This window comes from Protopterus annectens, chromosome 11.part0 (assembly GCF_019279795.1).
Source record: "Protopterus annectens isolate FY-2018-M chromosome 11.part0, PAN1.0, whole genome shotgun sequence".
In the NCBI taxonomy this organism is placed as follows: domain Eukaryota; kingdom Metazoa; phylum Chordata; order Ceratodontiformes; family Protopteridae; genus Protopterus; species Protopterus annectens.
Genome location: NC_056745.1, coordinates 121906653 through 121926395, shown reverse-complemented (window position 1 = coordinate 121926395; position 19743 = coordinate 121906653). Strand labels below are relative to the sequence as shown.

At 39.1% G+C, this 19743-nt stretch overlaps 1 protein-coding gene across 5 annotated transcripts in view; it reads left to right on the top strand.

The window, feature by feature from the left end:
• RAD52 (RAD52 homolog, DNA repair protein) overlaps positions 1-19743 on the top strand; it is a 574096-nt gene that overhangs the window by 371200 nt on the left and 183153 nt on the right. For all 5 annotated transcript variants that reach the window (XM_044087498.1, XM_044087496.1, XM_044087497.1 and 2 more), the window contains one exon: positions 14297-14526. In XM_044087498.1, the coding sequence (XP_043943433.1) occupies positions 14297-14526 (230 nt within the window). The remainder of the gene's footprint in view (positions 1-14296; positions 14527-19743) is intronic.

Below are 19743 nucleotides of genomic sequence, written 5' to 3'. Positions count from 1 at the left end.
TCCATGGTGCCAGTGTCCCCATGATGTGCACCTTCTTTCACATTTGGAACCTGATGCTCTCCTCACAGCACCTACTTCCCCCTTTCATAAAGTATTAAGTGAGTGCCAGTTACTTCTTGCAATAGCTAGCAGTTTGTTGGTAAACTTTGTTTGAATTTTTCTTGGTTGGAGAACTAGGAGGACTGTGGTCCTTGTATCAAAAATGGAGAAAAGCAATGATCATTCTCTATCTATTCTTGAATAATCCCTCTTTTTGAGAAGTACTCTGACTGATAAGGGACTATGTGGACTGGTTTGCATCTCCTTTACTTTTTCCATAAAAAGAGACCTAACCCATAGCTAGGGTATAAAGGATGAAGAGCTCCAAGTCATCTCCCGATGAAACCTCTTCCACAGCATTTGTGTAGGATACCATTCTGGCAGCCTGGATGTGCACCCACATTCTGATCTTCTAGTCCCTAAGAAGGATGGAGCCCTCTACAAACCTTCCGAGGATGGAGTTGCATCCTTTACAGTATTCTATAGCAGACTGCTGCGCAGCATGTGCATTCGTCAGCGGCCCCTGAGAAACGAATACCCTTCCACCTTGTTACCATAAATGTAATCTAACATTTTCAACAGGGTGGGCAAGAGGGTGTTATTTTCTTCATCTCTTTTCCTCAAAAATGGACTTGCCTGTCTCGTATGTCATTTCTTGTTCTCATTTGTGGCTAAGGCATTGGAAAAGCTGGCAGAATTCCTGATTCTAAAACCGGGGAGTCTCTGTAGAAGATCTTGATGGGTTTCATCTTGCCTATTGTAGTTTTCACTGCACAAACATTGGCTAGGTCAACAACATGTAGTGTGTGCATCTGTCCTGTATGGCATAGTTCAGACTCTCAATTTTCAAGGATGAGCTAAGGCACTCTTTGTCTGGTACCCTTTCCTAGGAGATATCCTTTGGTTGGCTTCATAGGACATAATTTGAAACTCTGAAACAGAAAGTAGATTTAAACTAGGATGGTGTCTGTGATACTCTGCCCCCATCTTCTGCTTCTTGGTTTAGGCTAGTCCAGTATCCCAGGATCAGTGGTCATTTCACAGGTAGTGTAATGGGCTCAAGTGTCAGGCAGTCCTTTCCTTAGTGGGTCCCCTGCTTAGATTCCCTGAATGCAGACTTCATAGGGAGCTCTGCATCAGCTAAACAGTTCATTGGGACTGCACATAGGATGCTGGTCCTTCAGGTTTGCTCCTACTTCAAGAACCATTGCCATAAACTGTTGTGTTCTAGATGTGGCTTCAGGCACCCACATTTTGGATGACTTAGGTTTTCCCTTTCAAAATCCCAGACTTTTACTGTCCCTCAAACAAGCTGCAGGGCTTGTTACTGTTTTGGAAAGATGATTATTTTGTTCCTCTTTTCCTCATTTCAAAGAGTACTTGTAGGTTTTATCTAGTTCTGGGCTTCAGTGACTTCAGCAGTCACAACTTTGGTTTCAGTTCTAAGCAGAGACCCTGCAAGGGAGTCTTGCCCTTGATTTGAAAGAGAGCATGGATGGTGTCAGTGGACTTGAGGGATTCCTTCCAGTAATCAGTGTCTGGGGATCCCTATATATTCCTTTGATTTGATCTGGGTCAGCATCATTTTCTATGCAGGATTCTACTTTTTGGGCTGTCATCTGTGCAAAAGGTGCTTACTAAGATTCTAGTCAAGATGGTAGACACCTTGCATTAGAGGTATCTCCTAATCTTTCCATGTTTAGATGGCTGACTTCTGTTGATTCCTCAACAAACTGCATTGTTGAGGCCTTTTCCTGAGTTCTTCCATGGTTATAACTGCTGGAGTTCTCTGTAACTTGAGAGTTATCTTTGTTCCCTTTCAGAAGATGATCATTCTGCAGTGTTACTTGTTCTAACTTTAAAGGTGGTCCCAAAACTAATGCATTTATCTTCTCAGGTGATGAAATAGAGATGAGTAGACATTCAAACCCTTCAGTTTATTTTGGACCTTTTCCCACAGTCTTTGCAGTCCTGTTGGCATTCTGCCAAATAATGATGCTTCATTGGACAGTGATGTGCTACTGACCACCAATCATCATGCCCTTACTGACTTTCTATTGGTCCTTGTCCAGTGTTACCAGGCTGTGGGCACTTCTCATCAGTCTCGGTACATGTTTTTCCATTCCTGCTGCTTAGCCCTTCACTGGTTCTGATGACACATACTTTCCTTCCGGGTTGGGGACCCCACTTCAGATCCACTCTGGTGCAAAGCAGCTGCAGCACTCAGGAGCACATTACACACAAACTTGCATGAGTTGAGGGCAATACCTCTTGTTTTATGCTGTGTTAGAGGAAAGCTATCTTCCTCCTTTATAGAAAGATGATACAGGTCAGACTGTGCACCATAGCCAAGGCATCACCCTCACAGACGTTCACCTGTCAGGAAGATGAGTGTACCGGTAGACTCTCAGCTGCAATTCCATGTTTGATTGATATATATTTGCCACAGAGGAGAGTGTAGTCTTTCCCCTTTTCTGCCGAGTCCAGCATGACAAGGGTGAGTTGGCAGTGGGAGCCATTTGTTTTCATTGGTGAAGAAGATACCTGCATACCTAACTACTTTTCCTCTGATTTCACAGTGCTAGCAGAATTAATAGAAACAAAAAAAGCTTTTTTTTTTCTTTTCAGCCTGTTGTAGCTTAGAAAGGAAGTTTCAGGTTGTAAAGTCCCTGTCAGTACAGGCTTCTGTCTTGGTTCAAGCCAAAGTGACCTCCCATGAGTGGGGTGACGGCTGACGTCATCTTTCCCTTAGGCTACTTATTTAGAGATCTCTTTGTCTCACTGGACCTCAGAGGTCTTCAAAGTAATTGGTGAATCTGCAGATGATTTTAACCTACTTCAGCTATTTGATTTTGGGTACTCATAAGCAGTCTAACTGTAACTCAATACATGCTTATCAAGCAGCTCCTAAAGTTTTTTATTTTTTGAAAAGTTTGTTAGTCCTCTGTTTTTGCCAGCTAGTCCAACAAATTTGAAGTATATTTTTAGTATTTTTTGACTTTGTCCCATCTCACTAACCTCCTGACTTGGAAATCAGGAGAGGAGGTGGTAGCGTGGAATATTGACATTTATCCAACAAAGCAATGGGATTTTTGTTGATTCTCACACACCCCTGTTGGCTATATAACATGATGCATTACTCATCTGCTGAACAGTTTGGGTGCATATATCCACACACTTGCCTCAAACTTGTTCCATGTGTTCCTATTTCAAGAGCTGCAGTTTTAAGAAGCCTCCCTGCCCCCAATGCTGCTCCTGCGGTAGAACTTACATTTCCCTTACTCCAAGGTGATGAGCTGGTATGAAGGCTGACTCCCATCCCTCCATGTCTGGCACCTCTAGAACCTTGGCTGTTCTCTGAATCTGGGTCATCTATGGAGTTTCTGCAGTCCCCAACCTCTACATTGGGGAACTGGCAGTAGATTCCAGGTTTGTAAATTAGAAGTCCATGTTTTTTAAAAAAAAAAAAAGTCCACTTACACCCACAAACAGGATCTCAGAGATATTTATCATAAATTCACTGTAGCAATATTGTTCATAATATGCTAGAATTACAGTGGAAGCAGATCTCAAGCCATCTGTCTTGACTTCCAGAGATTTCAGGCATCCCCCATGTGGGACTGGCCTCTTCTATGCAGTCAATATCTCTAGGATGGTATAAGGAGGAGAGGCATGGCACCCATGGCATTTTCAGTTCTTTTTTGCCACATGAACATTTGGATATCAGTCCTTCTATATTATCCAGAGGACTAAGACTGCAACACGTATCTAACCTAGGATTACATTTCTGTTTTTTATGCAGTTTATTGCATTGTTAATATTGTCTTTAGATATTTTTCAACATGGTTTGAAGATCTTTCCAAGCAGATGATGTCCCCAAGAAAGGTTATCACCATGTGTGCCTGTGACCATTATAAACCAAGAGAGGGCTTCCACCTTCCCTGTCTATTCTGCTTTGGCCAGTCTCATAAAGTCTCTGAGTTTAAGCAGTGTTCTTCATCTATTTAAAACGATCTTACAATAGAAACCACATAATTTGAGTACTTTTGTAGAACATAAACAGGGATGGCTTCCCCTGCCTGAGAGTCCTCTTTAAAAAAAGCATGATTTATGGTATCTAAGCATCTAAGGAAAATTAAGAAAATTCTAGTAGCCTGGACTTAGGTAAGCTAGGATCACAATGCCTTTGTGACATCATCAGTCCTGCATGGCCTGAGGGTGTTAGCCCTGGACTGGTGCTGATATTCCTGGTTGTAACTTCAATGTCTCCTACTTTATATTCCCCAACATTTATGCCCTGAGAGAGACTGACGGTAAAATACAGGTGTTTGTCATGCTAAACTTCTGTATGTTTCATGTTTCTGCATATATCTCTGTTGTAGATCACTCTTCCAGAGGCTATGCTTCTTCCTTTTTAACAAGAAGCATATTTAATAAATTATCACTTACGATATAGACAATATACATTTATATAAATTAAAATAAGCTATATTGACATATTGTCAGTTGCAAACATTATATATCACTTATAATCTGGCCAGTTATTGTCAGTCAGACATTACAAAGCTTAATCAGTTCCTGCCTTCCCTTAAACCTCATTCCTTCTCCAAAACACTATTCTCTATGTATTGTTCCCACAATTCCCATTTTGCTATTTAATTTTGTCCTGGTCTTTTGTAAAGATCTCACTTCCAGTTGTTTTATCTCTGTTACTTTGTTCACTACTTCTAGTACAGTTGGTTTAGACTTTGATTTCCATTTTCCAGTAACTGCTTTTTTGGCAGCCAGCAGAATTAAACTCAGCAATTCTGGGCAATCCTGTCTAGGCAATTCTGATTCTGTATCACAGCTCAAAAAATAATTTCCTTAGTTACAACAATTTGCTTACCCAGTATTTCTGATAGATGTCTGCAGGGAATTTTTGATGTCTTGTTGTAGAGGATGCTGTTTCCAATGAAATCTGTGTTTGGTAGATGAAAGCAAAAGTTACAAGTCTTACTTAAAAGTTATTCAGACTCTCACATGGAGCTTTTTCATTTTAAGCTGCTAGTTGGTACTTGCTTTTTTCACTGCTTGCAGTGGAGTTTGGTGCACTTTTCACAATTTGGCGTTTCTTAATTTTTGAAGTCTACCAACTCATTACACTCCCAAAAGCATGTCCTCAATTACCTTTTTATTCCCTGTCAAACCTCCAACATTTGCAATCTACCTGAAGAAAAAATATTTGGAGTCTGCTTTGGGTATAAAAATAACTATGCAAACACTTCAAGCAAAGATTCAAAATCATCTTTACTTTGCATATTCGGAAGCTATATATATATATATATATATATATATATATATATCATCTCATTGTTTCTTTGTGAATTGCTTATCCAGTCTCTCTTCCCAATCCTTTCTAACCTCCTCGGATTGATTCCTATAGCTATCATGCAATATTTTGTGTTCCCTACTAATCATCCCCTTCTTTAGCAGCAGATTCTGTTCTAGATTCAACTAAAAACTCTACCAGTGCTAGTCTTTCACTTAGGATGCCACTATGCCTATACTCTAATATCAGTCCTTGATAGGGAAGGCAGTCTATAGCTGCAGTCCAAATTAATTCTTGGCATCTTTCCATTCTATTACCTTTCCCTCTCTGATTATTTGGTCCCAATACATTGGTTCCTTTGACAGTTTTCTCCAGTAAATTCCACCCCCTCTTGCCTATTCACTGTACTCTTAATTCCAGTCATCCTATCAGCAGAATCTCCTTTCTCCATCCCCTTGTAGGCTTACTTTTTAGAGTACTTTCTGCTACTCTGGGTATAATATTCTGCCTGGTTATTGTTATTCTCCTTAAAGATATCCATTCAAAGTCCCATTCTCTCCGTGTTTCTTGATCTTCCCTCTTGTTTCATCATCATCCCTTTCCACTTTGAATTATAGCTTTCTGCTTGTGCTATGTATGGGAAACCTGACTGTAGCTCTGAAATACTCTTCAAATCAGATAACCCCAAACCACCTTGTTCTATTGGAAGGATCAATTTATCCCACTTGACTCTTTACCTCTTCCTCTCCCACATAAAATCATTCAACTCTATTAATTGCTAAACACAACTTATCTTCTTCTTGATAAAAATAAGTGTGGCCTGTGTATAAAACTGAGAGGGACTAAAACATTTTCACTGCTTGTATCTTGCCATCTATATCCATAAAACAGAACTTTCAGTTTTTCAGTTTTTGTATTATCCTTTGTTTATTCTCCCCCCACATACCCTTATCTGCCATAACATAATCTTTTTTAGTCCATATTCCTAAGTACTTCATTTTATCATGTCCCCTTAAAAATGGGTATTGCTGAACTAAATCATGTGCGGGTACATTTACAGCTATTGGTTTGTTTTATCTTCATTAATTTTGTATCTGGAAGGTCTTGAAACCGTTTCGGAATGTTCCATAACACTGGAATTTCCTTTTCTGTTTTTTTTTTCAGATATAAAAGAATATCATCTGCAAAATAAAGCCAGTTTTTCTTGACTACCATAATAATTATATCCTTGAATTTCTCAGTCCTTTTGTTTTTTGCCAGTGGTTTTAAATATAACAGAAATAAAGGGGAAAGAGGACACCTCTGCCTGATTCCTCTACTCAAACAAATCTTGAGAGGAGCTCCCCCCAATTTAAATTGTACCTCCAACATCTCATGTAACCTCCTAATCAACCTTATAATTGTATCGAGGAATACAAATACTTCCATTGGCCTACTCATAAAATCATAGCTTACCCTTTCAAATGTTTTCTCTGCTTCAGGACCCACCTACAACAGTGGCATTTTCCTCCATTCCGCTTTCCTCTGCATCATCATTGTTCTGTTAATGTTGTTAAACTTTTGCCTCCCCTCCACAAAACCACATTGATCCATATCTATCAATTTTGGCATCACCTCTGCCATTCTTTTAGCCATTATAGACACTTTATAATCATGGTTTATGATTGAAATGGGTCAGTATGAAGCTGGATCTGATGGGTCTTTACCCTCTACGTATTACAGCCACCACCACTCTCTTCCAGGATGTTGGTGCTTCTCCTCCTCTTAAAATACTGTTAAACAAAACCTTCCAGATCTTTATCACTTTCTTCCCTCCTAGCTTCCAAACTTCCACAGGCTTACCATCTGCTATAGATTTGATTTTGCATCATCATTTTTATCTCGTCTTCTCCTATCCTAACAGTAATTGAGCCTCATCTACATCTAACCTTAGCATATTACATTCTTCCATGCACATTTCCATTTGTACTTTTTCTTCATTTCCACATTTCATAAAATTTCCAAAATACTTCTAATACCTCTTTAGGATCTCTGGTTATTTTCCTTGTTATAGGCTCCATAAGCTTGGCAACGACCCTTTCTACTTTGTTACCTCAACCATTGTGCTTAGTTTTTTGTGCTCTAAGGTCATTGTAAAAACAGTTGCTGAACAACGATCTTTCTAAACTCGTGTATATTATCGAGGTAGCCCTTTATTTTCATTTTAGCGCTTTACAATTGCACCTCTTCTTGTTCTGTGAGATTCTCCATTTTACAGTACTTTAACCTTTGTCAGTCCTTCTAAATAATTCTTGTTACTTCTTGACTACATCTCTTTTTCTTTTATTTCCACCCTGTTTTTAAACAATACTTTAATTTTATCATGCTCCTAGCTATATTTTCAAAAGTAATTTCTATTTTCTCTAATAACTTCCTCCACCCGTTCCTTAAATTCTTCTCTTTTTAACAGCTCGGTGGGGAAGCACCAGTGTCTCATTTTTATTTCATTACCCTGTATTTTTATTTTAGTTATTATTGGCGCGTGATCTGAAATAGTTATTGGATGTATATGAAAACCTTCAGTTAAATGCGTACATTCCTGTGAAGTATAATTTCTTTTTGGCCTAGCCTAGTTTTTGTACCTTGGGGAAGAATATGTAAATTTTCTCTGAATTCCTACTACTGAATTCATATCTTCCATACTAAATATTTTCAAAAATTTCTTCAAAAATCTACCCTCTTTTGTTATATTTTCCCTTCTAGGCACCCAGGTACTGTATATTCTCACTTTTGCAAATTCATTTCCAGTTGCCACCTATAAGTAATATTCCCTGCTGGAAGCTGATTGATTCTTTCTCCCAGAATTTTCTTAAGCTGCTTTATAGCTGTTTTAAGTGGTATATAAATCAATGTCAGCATAATCCTTCTCCCGTGCCAGTAGCCCCTTAGTGCCACAACTCTACCATTATTATCTTTTGTTCCATCTTCTGTCACTATTGGAGCTCCTCCCAAAATTAATATAAGGACTCCCCTTTTTTCTCTGTCCCAGATATTCTGCTAAATAACCATTCTGAAATCCTTTCCTTATCAAATTCAAATCCTTAGTTATTTCCAAATGTGTCTCTTGTCACATAGTTATTCGCACTCTGCACTTTTTAATATAGCTCACTACTCTTTCTTTTTTGTATATATCTCTTTGAGGCCATTCAGATTTAAAGTGTAAATTATTGCAGTTATCCATTAAGTATAGTCTGTCATCTTTTCTTGCAGAGAAGTAATTAGAGACAGTGCAACATTTTGAGAGAAAGCAAAAACAAGTAAGAGGTGTGCTTGCAGAGATGTGCACAAAAATAAAGATTGCAATCTCAACTACAAATAAGCGGCATAATGGTAACTTCTAAATCCTTGAGGGAAAGTTATCCAAGATTTGCAAATATAAAGGTTCAATGCAAATAACTTGCACTGAAGTATAACTATCAAATTTACACAGTATAGTACCAGCCAAGCTAGAGATAATGGAGAGCACTGGACTGAAGTAGTGTCTTTGTGATCATGATTTAAAATGTTATGACAGTAGTGCACATGCGTACAGCTGGGCTTCTGCCATAAAAATTCAACCATCACGCAAATGCACTATTTCAGTCCACTGTTCTCCATTACCTCTAAAAGAAGAATCCCCCAGACAGAAGAAGATAGCATACTTTATCAGCTTCAAAGATTATGTCAGGAAATGACCTCAAAGTGCATCCAATATCTGTCACCTGGGCTGTGAGGTAAAAACAATAAATGCAGCCTGCCACCTAGGCTAAGAGTTAAAATCGCCAGATGAGAGAAGGCCCACAGCCTACCTGCCATCTAGCTGTCTGCACAGGTTGAGTAGCACAGCTTAGCTGCTGTCTAGCCTGTGTGTAGGTTAAATAGCATGGTCTGTCTGCCACCTAGAGTGTTGGAGTAGCAGCAGTAGTAGCAGTATAGTGGATGAAATGGCTGGAAATAAAAAAAAAAAAAAGAGCAGCCTATTTACACTTGGACGATAAAAGTAAATAGATTTGACAAGGGATGGAGGATATCAACCTAACTCACAAACTAACAAAGCAAAAAAAACCAAGAAGAGTAAATGCCAAGTGGGAGCTTGAAGTGGCACTCAAAATAAAATAACGATTTTATTGAACCGCTTTTTGTCCCACACTCTGGTGGGACTTCTTCAGATAACATAAAAACAAATACACAATGGTTAAATAGTCATCGAAGACAGTTAATCAGCACATCATGTGTCCGCAACAACCAATCATCAAAGCTCCTTCATTTACCAATTTGAACCAGCCATTCATCAATTAAAGAATAACTAACACTAAATAAAACACAATAGAAACTATGTTGAAACAAAATACATTCCCTCCAAATGTAGAAATGTTGTAAGTCAAAGGCACTTGACTAAGTAGTCATGCTTTTTTATGTAAAAGAACTGCTAAACATATGTAAATACTAAAGTAAATTAAGAACATATGTGTAATCAAAAAATATTAAAATGGGTACAAATGGAAGTATACAGTTAATATATTAATCCATATGACTTTACAAAGATATATGTGTACCTTTCAAAACATATATTTATGTATATGTATATTAAAGTGTACTTCAAATATGTAAAATCAGACAAAAAAATTTAACCAAATATCTATCTCATGAGGCTTTTTAACTGTTTTTGATGACTATTTAACCATTGTGTATTTGTTTTTATGTTATCTGAAGAAGTCCCACCAGAGAGTGGGACGAAAAGCACTTCAATAAAATACTTGTTTTATTTTGAGTGCCACTTCGAGCTCCCATTTGGCATTTACTGTATTCTTGACATCAACCTAACTGTCCATCTAGGTTGTGTACGTAGGTTAAGGTGTAGAGTCTATCTTTTGGATAGATTGCTGGAGTAGCAGTATAATCAAAAAAGGAACTAAAAGAGGAGAAAGCCACCCTATCTGCCAGCTAAGATATGCACAAAGATAAGTGGTATGGTCTGCCTGCTACCTAGACTGTTGGAGTAGAAGTGTAGAATGACAAGCTGTTAGGAGAGGCAATGAAAGACTGTAAGAGGAAAGATGATCTGGCAAACACACAAGATGAACAGCTTGTGTGCTACCTAGGCTTTGTGCAAAGATTACCTTACACGACCTTTCTACTGCCTAGACTGTTTTAATAGTTGTATGAAGGATGAAATAAGTCAGGACATATGCATGGGCCAAAGATGAAAAGAGTGTAGTTGAGAGCAGGAGGGGATCTAGTGAAGGAAGAAGTGAGAGAAGAGAAGAGGATGGTTTATCTGAGACAAGTTCTGTTTAAACAAAATTGCTACTTGTGTAAGTCAAAAATGTGCAAAGGAAGAAGGGAATTACCTTTAGTGAGAAAGAAATGTAAACGTACAAGAGGAAGCAAACTATAAGGAGAGGGAAGACGGAGTTTGCCTTGAGAAGAAGAGTGCAGTGCATAGGTAAAATGAGACCTCTGCTCTCACTAAGTTAATCATGAGGAGGTATTGTCTTAGATGGGTTAATGCAGTGTTTGTCAGAATGTTAGGTAAAGTAAGGAGAGCTGCTGGTGGTGGTGTTAACTGTGTAGTGAAATACAGTGTGTGGTTAAGAGATTCAAAAATATAATAATGTTATACTGCGTGGTTAGTAGGATCAAGAAGTTATGAGAGTAGCAGAGTAAAGGTTTAGACAGAAAAGATCCTAAGTCAGGTGGGATCAAGATTTCTGAGAGGATAAGTTGAGTCAGGGGGTTAATTCTTCAACAGAGGTTAGGCCTGCTGGATAAGTTTTGTGATGTTAGAGAGAGAATCTTATTGTTGGTAGGCCATCTGAGTGATAGAATAGGAACAGTGATGTATTTAGTTTTGATTGGTTGATTACCAGTGATGCAGATTGTAAGAATGGTTAGGTAAGTATAAATATGATGATATGCATAGGTAGGGAGTGAAGTGGGTCTCCTCCCGAGTTAGTGGACACAAAAAACAATAGGATAAAATATCTTGAGTCCTTAGTGGCAGAAAATGTATTCTGGGAGAAAAATGGTGGAAGAGTGCACATATCAGCTAGAGAAGTTAAGGAAGTAAGTCAAGGAAGAAATTATTATTAGGACACATTAAGTGGGGCAGCATAGGTAGCTGAGCAAGCTAAGTCCTGGAACTAACAGTAGAATAAATAATTTTGTAGAAGTGGTGCATCACACTTCAGTACAAAGTTCAGCTGGCAGAGAGTAGCTATATCTGAAGCCTTAACTTACTTAAAGCTGCAGTAGTGTAGCTATTAACAGTTTTTTAAACAATCTGTAGCTGAGAAGGGTCACAGTTTGAAGTTTTTTTGTAGTGGTGCAGCAGGAAGAATTGGGGACTTGCACTATCTGGCCCCTTAGCTTTCCACTACATAAAAATTACTACCACCCTTGATGTACTTACACTAGCTATGTTGCCTACACCTTGTCATTCCTTGATGTTTTGTATTGCTCTGAGCTCATGTATGATGAGATGATATACTTAGCCTATCTTCCTCTCTTTCTTTCTGCTGATGACATTGTCATGTTATGCTCCATTCACTCTGTCTCTTCTCTTGAACACGGACTTCAGGCTGATTTGTAGGGTCTATGACACAGGATCGAAAATCCTTTTCATCGAACGACCTAATACTCAAAATGGCCGTTAATAGAACTCAATTTTGTGAGATTGTGGTACAGTGGAGATCAGAAAATTTGCCCTTTCCTCACTGTAGTGCGATCCCGGAGTTGGTATATATATTTATCAGGGTGTGTATGTGTGTGTGGGGGGGGCGCAGCCCCCCCAAATTGAATTCAGTTAACAGACGTTTTGATTATTAGGTCGTTCGATGAAAAGGATTTTCGATCCCGTGTCATAGACCCGATTTGTATGGCCTTATTCAGTGGGTCATTGATAAACAATTCCTGTTAAACCCCTCTAAAACAAAAACAATGCTTTTTGGCACTAGACAAAAGTTTGCTTTTATCTCCAGCCCTCTAAACATCCGTTATCATCTTAATAACACTATTGAAAATGTAACTTAATTCCAATACCTAGGGGTTTGGTTGGACCACTTCCAAAATTTCAAACTCCACCTGGACTGCACACAGACTCAAAAAAATAACTGTCTCCTATTCTGGGCTAATAGTATCTCCCCTTTTCTTTCCAGAACCTGGCTTGGCTAGAGTATTGTCCTCTTTGAATTGCTGCAGCCTCTAAAATAAATGTATCCACCATTCAGTCCATCTCAAACACCATTTGCTCCCCAAGAAGTCAATACCACTGCAAACCCACTGAAAACAGTGACTTGCTACCTGTGAAACAGCATGTTGACATTCTACTTGCCTCTCAACTATTTAAACTTATCAAGAATAATACCTTTCCCCCACTAGGCTCCAGACTATTCAGAGATTAACCAACATGCAACCTTAGAAATCTTAACCACTCAGTTCCTCTCCTCCAGACTTGCTTTCGCAGTAATTGGTCCCAAACTGTGGTAATCTCTCCCTTCTTCTCTTAAAGAGCATTCTGCTTACTTCGTTTTCTGATCAGAAATAAAAGCACGTTTAATGACTTTAAGAAAATGTACTTGCTTCTCTGGTCATATAATATGACCTCTTCATTCCCTTCTCTCTTACTCTGACTCTACTTTTCATTACAATTCCTAAGCATGTGAACTCTGATTTCCACTCTGTATAATGTATGTACGTATTTTGTTTTGTCAGTCACTGTATATAATGTCAGGCATCTATAGCTTTTATACCCATGAGCCAGCTATGATGTTTACTTTGTATATAATTGTTCACTTTGTATGTATTGCATTTTGTCATTTACTCTGTATTTTAATGTCATGTATCTATTGTGTTTACCTTGAGCTGACACTGAAATAGGCTCACTGTGATCAGTGCTGTCCTCCAAATAAATTCAACATAAATAAATGATTGGAATGCCATTGTAATACATCTTTAAATTATTTTTCCTTCTTTTAGATGAAGACAAGAGTATCACTTACCTTCTGGCTTGTTGATGGAAAACCAGTTAAAATCTTCTAATTGGCATTAATAACATGTTTAATCTCAAATACATCGACTGAATGTGAAAACACCATTGCTTCTAAATTAAAATGATTAAGCTAAATTTTATACCTTTCTGACTTTCTTACTGATTCTACTTTGTGGCATATGTAAGAAATACCTACCTTTGTACCGCATGCCAAATCTTCTGTTTAATCACGCTGTCTGGTAGCCCATCTTGGTCAATCTGCTACAGAAAAGTTCACTTTCCAGTTAAAAGAAAAAAAAAATTTTTCGGTCTACTAATCTGAACTTGTCCCTTCAAAATAGTTTGTTAATCTGTACTACATGCATGTTGTTCTTCGCTGAGTGCTTCCCTTTTTTTTTTTTGTGTGTGTAGCTGTTCTTCAGTGAGTTCACTTCTCTGCTGTCTTGTAATTTAAGAAATGTGCTGAAAGATGAATTTCAAGGACAGGATCTCTGCTGTTATAGCAGAGGGCCCTGTCTAAAATCATCCGATGTGCCGAGTACTGGCATATCTTTTATTTATATGTAGAACTCACTTTAATGCTTGATCCAAAAGTGTCTCTTCCATTAGGTACAAAGCTCTCCTATCCTCATAGTCCCCTGGTGTTTTTTCTAAATCTGTCCCTTTGGAGGGGCTTCTGTAAATTTCTTGGGACCGCTTTATGATAACGACTAAGACAAATCTGTAAAAATGGTAGGTGGAAGATGAGGTGCGATTCTGGAAGAAACTAAAGGTTATAACATGATTCCACATACTTATGACTGAAGCTGATATCCGTGGACTACACTTTTTGACTGACATCTGCATCTGAGAATATTCCTAGTATATAGATTTACTACAGTAGACGCCCTTGCAGGTCATCACAATTAATTTCTCACTTTTCTTCTCTTTTTCACCAGAATTCATCTGAGTTGTCCTTAGCAGACACTAAAAGGACAGACTTTGAGCCATCTGTGGAGAAGGCTAGGTACAGTAGTTATTTACCTGCGCAGGATCAAAAACCTGCAGACCAGTCTAGAGAATGTTTAACGTTAAGTCATCCGGTACAGACAACCACTGAGCCTGAACAAGAAAGGTCATCATCCTATAACCAAAAGAAAAGTCAAGAAGCGGATCATGATTGCTTGAGGTGAGACTAAGTGATGGTAAACCCCCACAAGTTGGCAGGTAAAAACTTACTGAAGCCAAGTAAGTAAATATAGTAGAGAAGGATCTTGGAGTTTCATTAGCAAACAGCTTAATGCACTGTAGGCATTACACCAAAGCAGTTGGAAATGAGAGATTTAAATATGAAGAAGATGAAAAAGGAGGCAGCCCTGCCTTTTTAGATCCCTGGTTTAACGGTGTTTGGAGTGCAGTATGCATTTCTGTCAATTGTGGGAGAAAAACACAGCTGTGCTTGTATGCTGTTTTTCTTCTGGAATAGATTTTGAATGATAATGCATGTCTTGGTAGTTAATGTTGCCATTTGCTTTAAAATAATTTTATTGAAGAAGTATTATGTTTACAGTATGCAAAATATTTGCATTTATCAGTTTTCTCAGGTAATTAGCTTTATTGAATTATATAGACTAATAAGAACATCAAACTTTTTTCCTCAAGGTTTTTCATCAGATTGTAGCCCAAAGTAGTTACTAATTTTTGTTAGATGCACCGAAGCTCTGTTCATTTTGTTTAACCCATTTCGTAATGTCCCTTATAAACATTTAACATTGTATTTTATTTTTGTAAAGTATGCCAAAAGAGAGGATCTACGTGCTTTGATCCAAAACAGTTATTAGACTCTGATACAGGCCATTTCAGAAAAGTCACTTTCGAACTTCTCAAATAAATACTGAAGGAAGAGTAATTTAGATCTAGATATTTGTATACGAGTTAGCAAACTATGTTGGCATTCTCATTTGTTTCTAGAAATCCGCAAGTCCCAGCTGCTGTGCCACAAATGGCTTATAGTGAGCTGCTGTAACATAAAAATGCTCTTTTTTACCTTTCTCCAGATAGCAGCTAAGATTTTGCAAGATATTGGGAATAGCGCCTTTTTTAGCTTAGTTTTATTATGTTTTCTACCTGCTTTCACTTAGCAATGCCACCTTTGTATTAATGCATATTACAACATAGCATAGAAACAGATTAGGAGTTCCTTGCAGCTGGTCATTTTAGGATAAATTCCACATTAATTGATACACTGTGTAATACAGGGCACAGGGTCTGTTCCACGGCTGTACAAAAAGCCCCAAGAAAGCTCCTTGTCACACCTAAAATGTGTAATTTGTTTTGACTTAAATAACTTAACTTTTACTGATGTGTACTAAAACTGACGTTACTAGCCAGCTGTGTTGGTGTAGAGGGATAAAGGCCAGATAATGCTGCAGGTGACCAGCATCTGAAAAGTGGGTGGCTTGGATGGCTGTTGGAATTAGCATGGAAAGGGAGATGGGTGACATGTTTCTGCCATCTTGCCTGTCCTTGAGGAAGGAGGTACACTTATTCAAGGCACATATTCTTGTGGTTAGGTCTCTGGTGGACACCCTACAGAAGCACTGTGTAAAATGGGGCAGGGATGTTCTGAGGGGTTGCATCGCTTGCAGAAGTGAATATTTCCTGTCTAATGCTCACTTCACCGCTGACCTCTTGGCATATTACAGAGCATGCATAGTGGAGGTAGGACCATATAGTGGAAAAAACCCCCCACCTCTGATGGATGTCTAAGTGATGACCCACCCCGGCTGACTGTTACACAACTGTGATGGAAAACAAATGGACTAGTAGACTAAGAAAGGGTCTGCTGTTCAGCAGGTAGTGGAGGAAAAAAGACTTAAAAAATGATCATTCCTAATTGCGTAGTTTAAAAAAAGACTAACTCTTGTATTCCTGTTTGCATTATGCAGCTGTTTCTGTTGTCCTCATTAGCTGTCTAGCAATACTGACTGACTATGCACATTGGGGAGGCTGGTCTCAGAAAGCAGTGAGAGATGCATGTCATATTGCCAGAGTGTGGATGCAGTCATTTAACTGAATCTGTCGAATGGCTGCAATTTTCTTGGTGTCTGATGTTATCAGTGTGGGTACCAAGTGAATGTGTGTGTGTGTGTGTGTGTGTGTGTGTGTGTGTGTGTGTGTGTGTGTGTGTGTGTGTGTGTGTGTGTGTGTGTGTGTGTGTGTATGTATGTATGTAGGGTACTCTGAAGTCTGCTTATTGATCTTCTTATCCAGTCATCCCATTAATAGCCCACTGTGTTGTCTGTTACAATGCATTGGTAAGTTTTTTCTGAGAATCACTGCAATCATGTCAGAACATTGCTGTTCTCCTAGTATTATTCAGATTTACTAAGAATTTCATTGTTTATGGAGTCCTTGAGTGATGATCTTGGTGTGCCTCTTTAAGAATTTTCCATATATTTAACCCACAGAGGGCACTGGTTCTCAGTTTGTTGAGTTTCTTTCACCCCAAGAGTAGATGCTATGATGAAGAGTGTTTGGGAATGTTTGTCTCTTTTTTTCTTGGAAAGATGCCAACACTAGGGACACAGAAATATGTGGATATGAGTAGTATGATTTTCACTACATCTCCTTGAGCACATGGGGTCCCAACTTATTCTTAATTGGAGCAATGGTCAGTACAGTAAAAACAAGCTGAATTATATTTTTTAATAGTGTTCCTTTTGTTGATTTCATGTAAAGATACAGGAGGAGTCCAGGAGATTTATATGCTTCCATTTGGAGGACAGTCATTTTCAGTTCAGAGCGTTGTCATTTGGTCTTGCTGCAGCCCCCAGGGTGTTCATAAAATGCATGGCAGTAGTAGCAACTCATCTAGGACTACAGGAATTCAGGATTTTCCTATATCTAGATGACTGGCTGTTGGCTGCCTTATAAAAGGCGTCCATTTTCCAGGCAAAGGATGATCATCCTGCGCTTTTCTGGGTATCATGGTAAATCTGGCAAAATCCAATCTAGTCCCGTCCAAGTGCATTCTTTCTTTTTTTGTTTGCCTTTTGGACACAGCAGATGTTCTTTGTGTTTCACTTCATTACATTTGGGTAATCTGCTGGCAGGTTGCCCTCAGTCGGCCTGAATGACAAAGTCTAGGGTCCTGCGTTGGTTGCTGGTCTCCTCTTCCATGACGTCAAGTCATCAGGGGTATAAACCATGCAGCCAACGCCATTTTAATCAGTCTTTCTTGCCGTGCGGTGCCTGAAGCAGAAGCAGTTCACAAGTGCCGGTTGGCCGACTCCTGAAATTTTCATATTCGAGTTTCAGAACCGAAGTCTTCAAACTAAAGCTAAGTACCCCATTAGGGAAACTTTTTCTTGCTCCTTACCGATGTCAGTAAAAGTTAATAATTGCATTACTTGTGGGAAGCAAATATCTCATAAGGATTTTCATTTGTACTGTACCCCCCCCCCCCCCCCCACTGCTAAGTGGCCTAGGCAAGGCACTGATTATGACTCTTCAGATCAGGTTTCCATTTCTTCTGATTCCTCTTCTGATCAGGAATTTTCTGTTCCACCCTATGAGGATTCTGATGCAGAGGAATCCATCCCATCCCATCTGCAGCTCCTCCTAAGGATTACTCTTTTGGAGAGGCTTTGCATACTTTAAGGAACATTTTCACTGGTAGAGACAGGACTTCCCTGAATCAAAAAAGAGGCTTGGGGATTTCCTTCTTCCTCAGCATAGGCCTTTGGCAATACCTCCTGTATTAGACATTGTTGATGATGTGTTCTCGGAATCAAGCATGACTCCTGATTCCCTGCCTCCGGCTCCTAGTAAGCCAGACAGATATTAAAGGGTTCCTGACTCCCACAAATTTCCCAAAAATCCTACCCTTTCTGATAGAGATTCCAGGGCACTGGATAGATGGGGTAAGAAGGTTTATACGTCTGCAACCTTGGCAATCAGGGCTTTAAACTGCCAGTTTCATATGCTTAAATATCAACAGCATGTTATGGGCTTACTTATACAGAAAATTATGTTGATTTCTGATTGAGTGGAAAATAAAGAATTACAGGATTTATTGCATTCAGCAGAACAGGTTGGAAAGCATACTTTGCAATGTGGTTTTGATTCCTTGGAGGCCTCTTGTAGTGCCGCTGTTACTGGTTCTGTGATTTGAAGGCATGCCTGGCTCAAGGAGCAAAATCTGCCTGATCATGTTAAAGCTAAATTGTTGGATGCCCCTTTGCAGCATGACACTCTGGTTGGTAATAAGGCAGAAGAGGTTTTAAAGAAAATGGAAGACAAAGCTAAATCTATGCAAACTGTAAAAGATTTCTTGCAAGTGTAGCCACCTAGGTTCAGTAGGCACTGGCCTACTAAAAATTGGTCCTTTCCTGTGTCCAACAGAGCCACTCAGGGCAAACCCAGGTGCTCAAAAGGCTCCAGATACCAATCACATGGTTCTTATAGGTCAAAGCAATGGGGTGCCTCCACCTCCAAATCTGGAGGAAACAAAGACAATCCTACAGTGTTTACCTCAATGACTTTCTTCTACCATCTTCAAGCACTTATCTTTTGGCAGCCCCCTTGGGGGGGAAACTAGCACTTCATGCTCAAAATTGGCAGTTAATTACCCAGGACAAGTGGGTATTAAACATAGTATCCCAGGGGGGTACAGATTTCATTTCCATGCTTTGCCAGTTCCAAACAGATGGCTGGATCTGCCACAAAACCAGTGTGCGGAGGCCAAGAAACAAGTCCTGTCCCTCATGGATATGGGGGCTATTCAACCGGTACCAGAAAAGGAAAAAGGACAAGGATTTTATTCAAGACTTTTCCTGGTACCCAGAAAAGACAATTTATGGCATCCAGTACTGGACTTGTCAATTCTGAACACATACCTGGACATTCCAAAATTCACAGTGCTGACTTTACTATGCTAGGCAAGAATGCTTGGTTAGTAACTCTGGACTTAAAAGAGGCATATCTGCATATCCCAATAAGAGGGTCCCAACCAAAGACATTCTAGAAGCTGCTACTTGGATCTCTGTTCATACTTTCACAAAGTATTATCATTTACCTATCTTCTCTAAATCCAGGGCAGGCTTTGCCACTGCAGTCCTGCAGGGCCTTATAGCTGCTGCTAATGCTGTTTAGTTCCATCCTCCCATCCATAGCTTTGGTATTCTACCCAAATGTAATGTCTGCAACAGTGAAACACAAAGAACATAGTACAGTTGTGTACACTTACCATAAATGTAGATGTTCAAGTGTATTCACTGTTGCAGTCCGGGTTACCCACCCGCCATCCCCCATTCTATACGTTTTCTTTCCTTCACTATACTCAAAAGCCTTTGTGGTGTATTTGCTTTTAGTTGAAGGTAAATTTTATGTTTCTAAAAGTGCA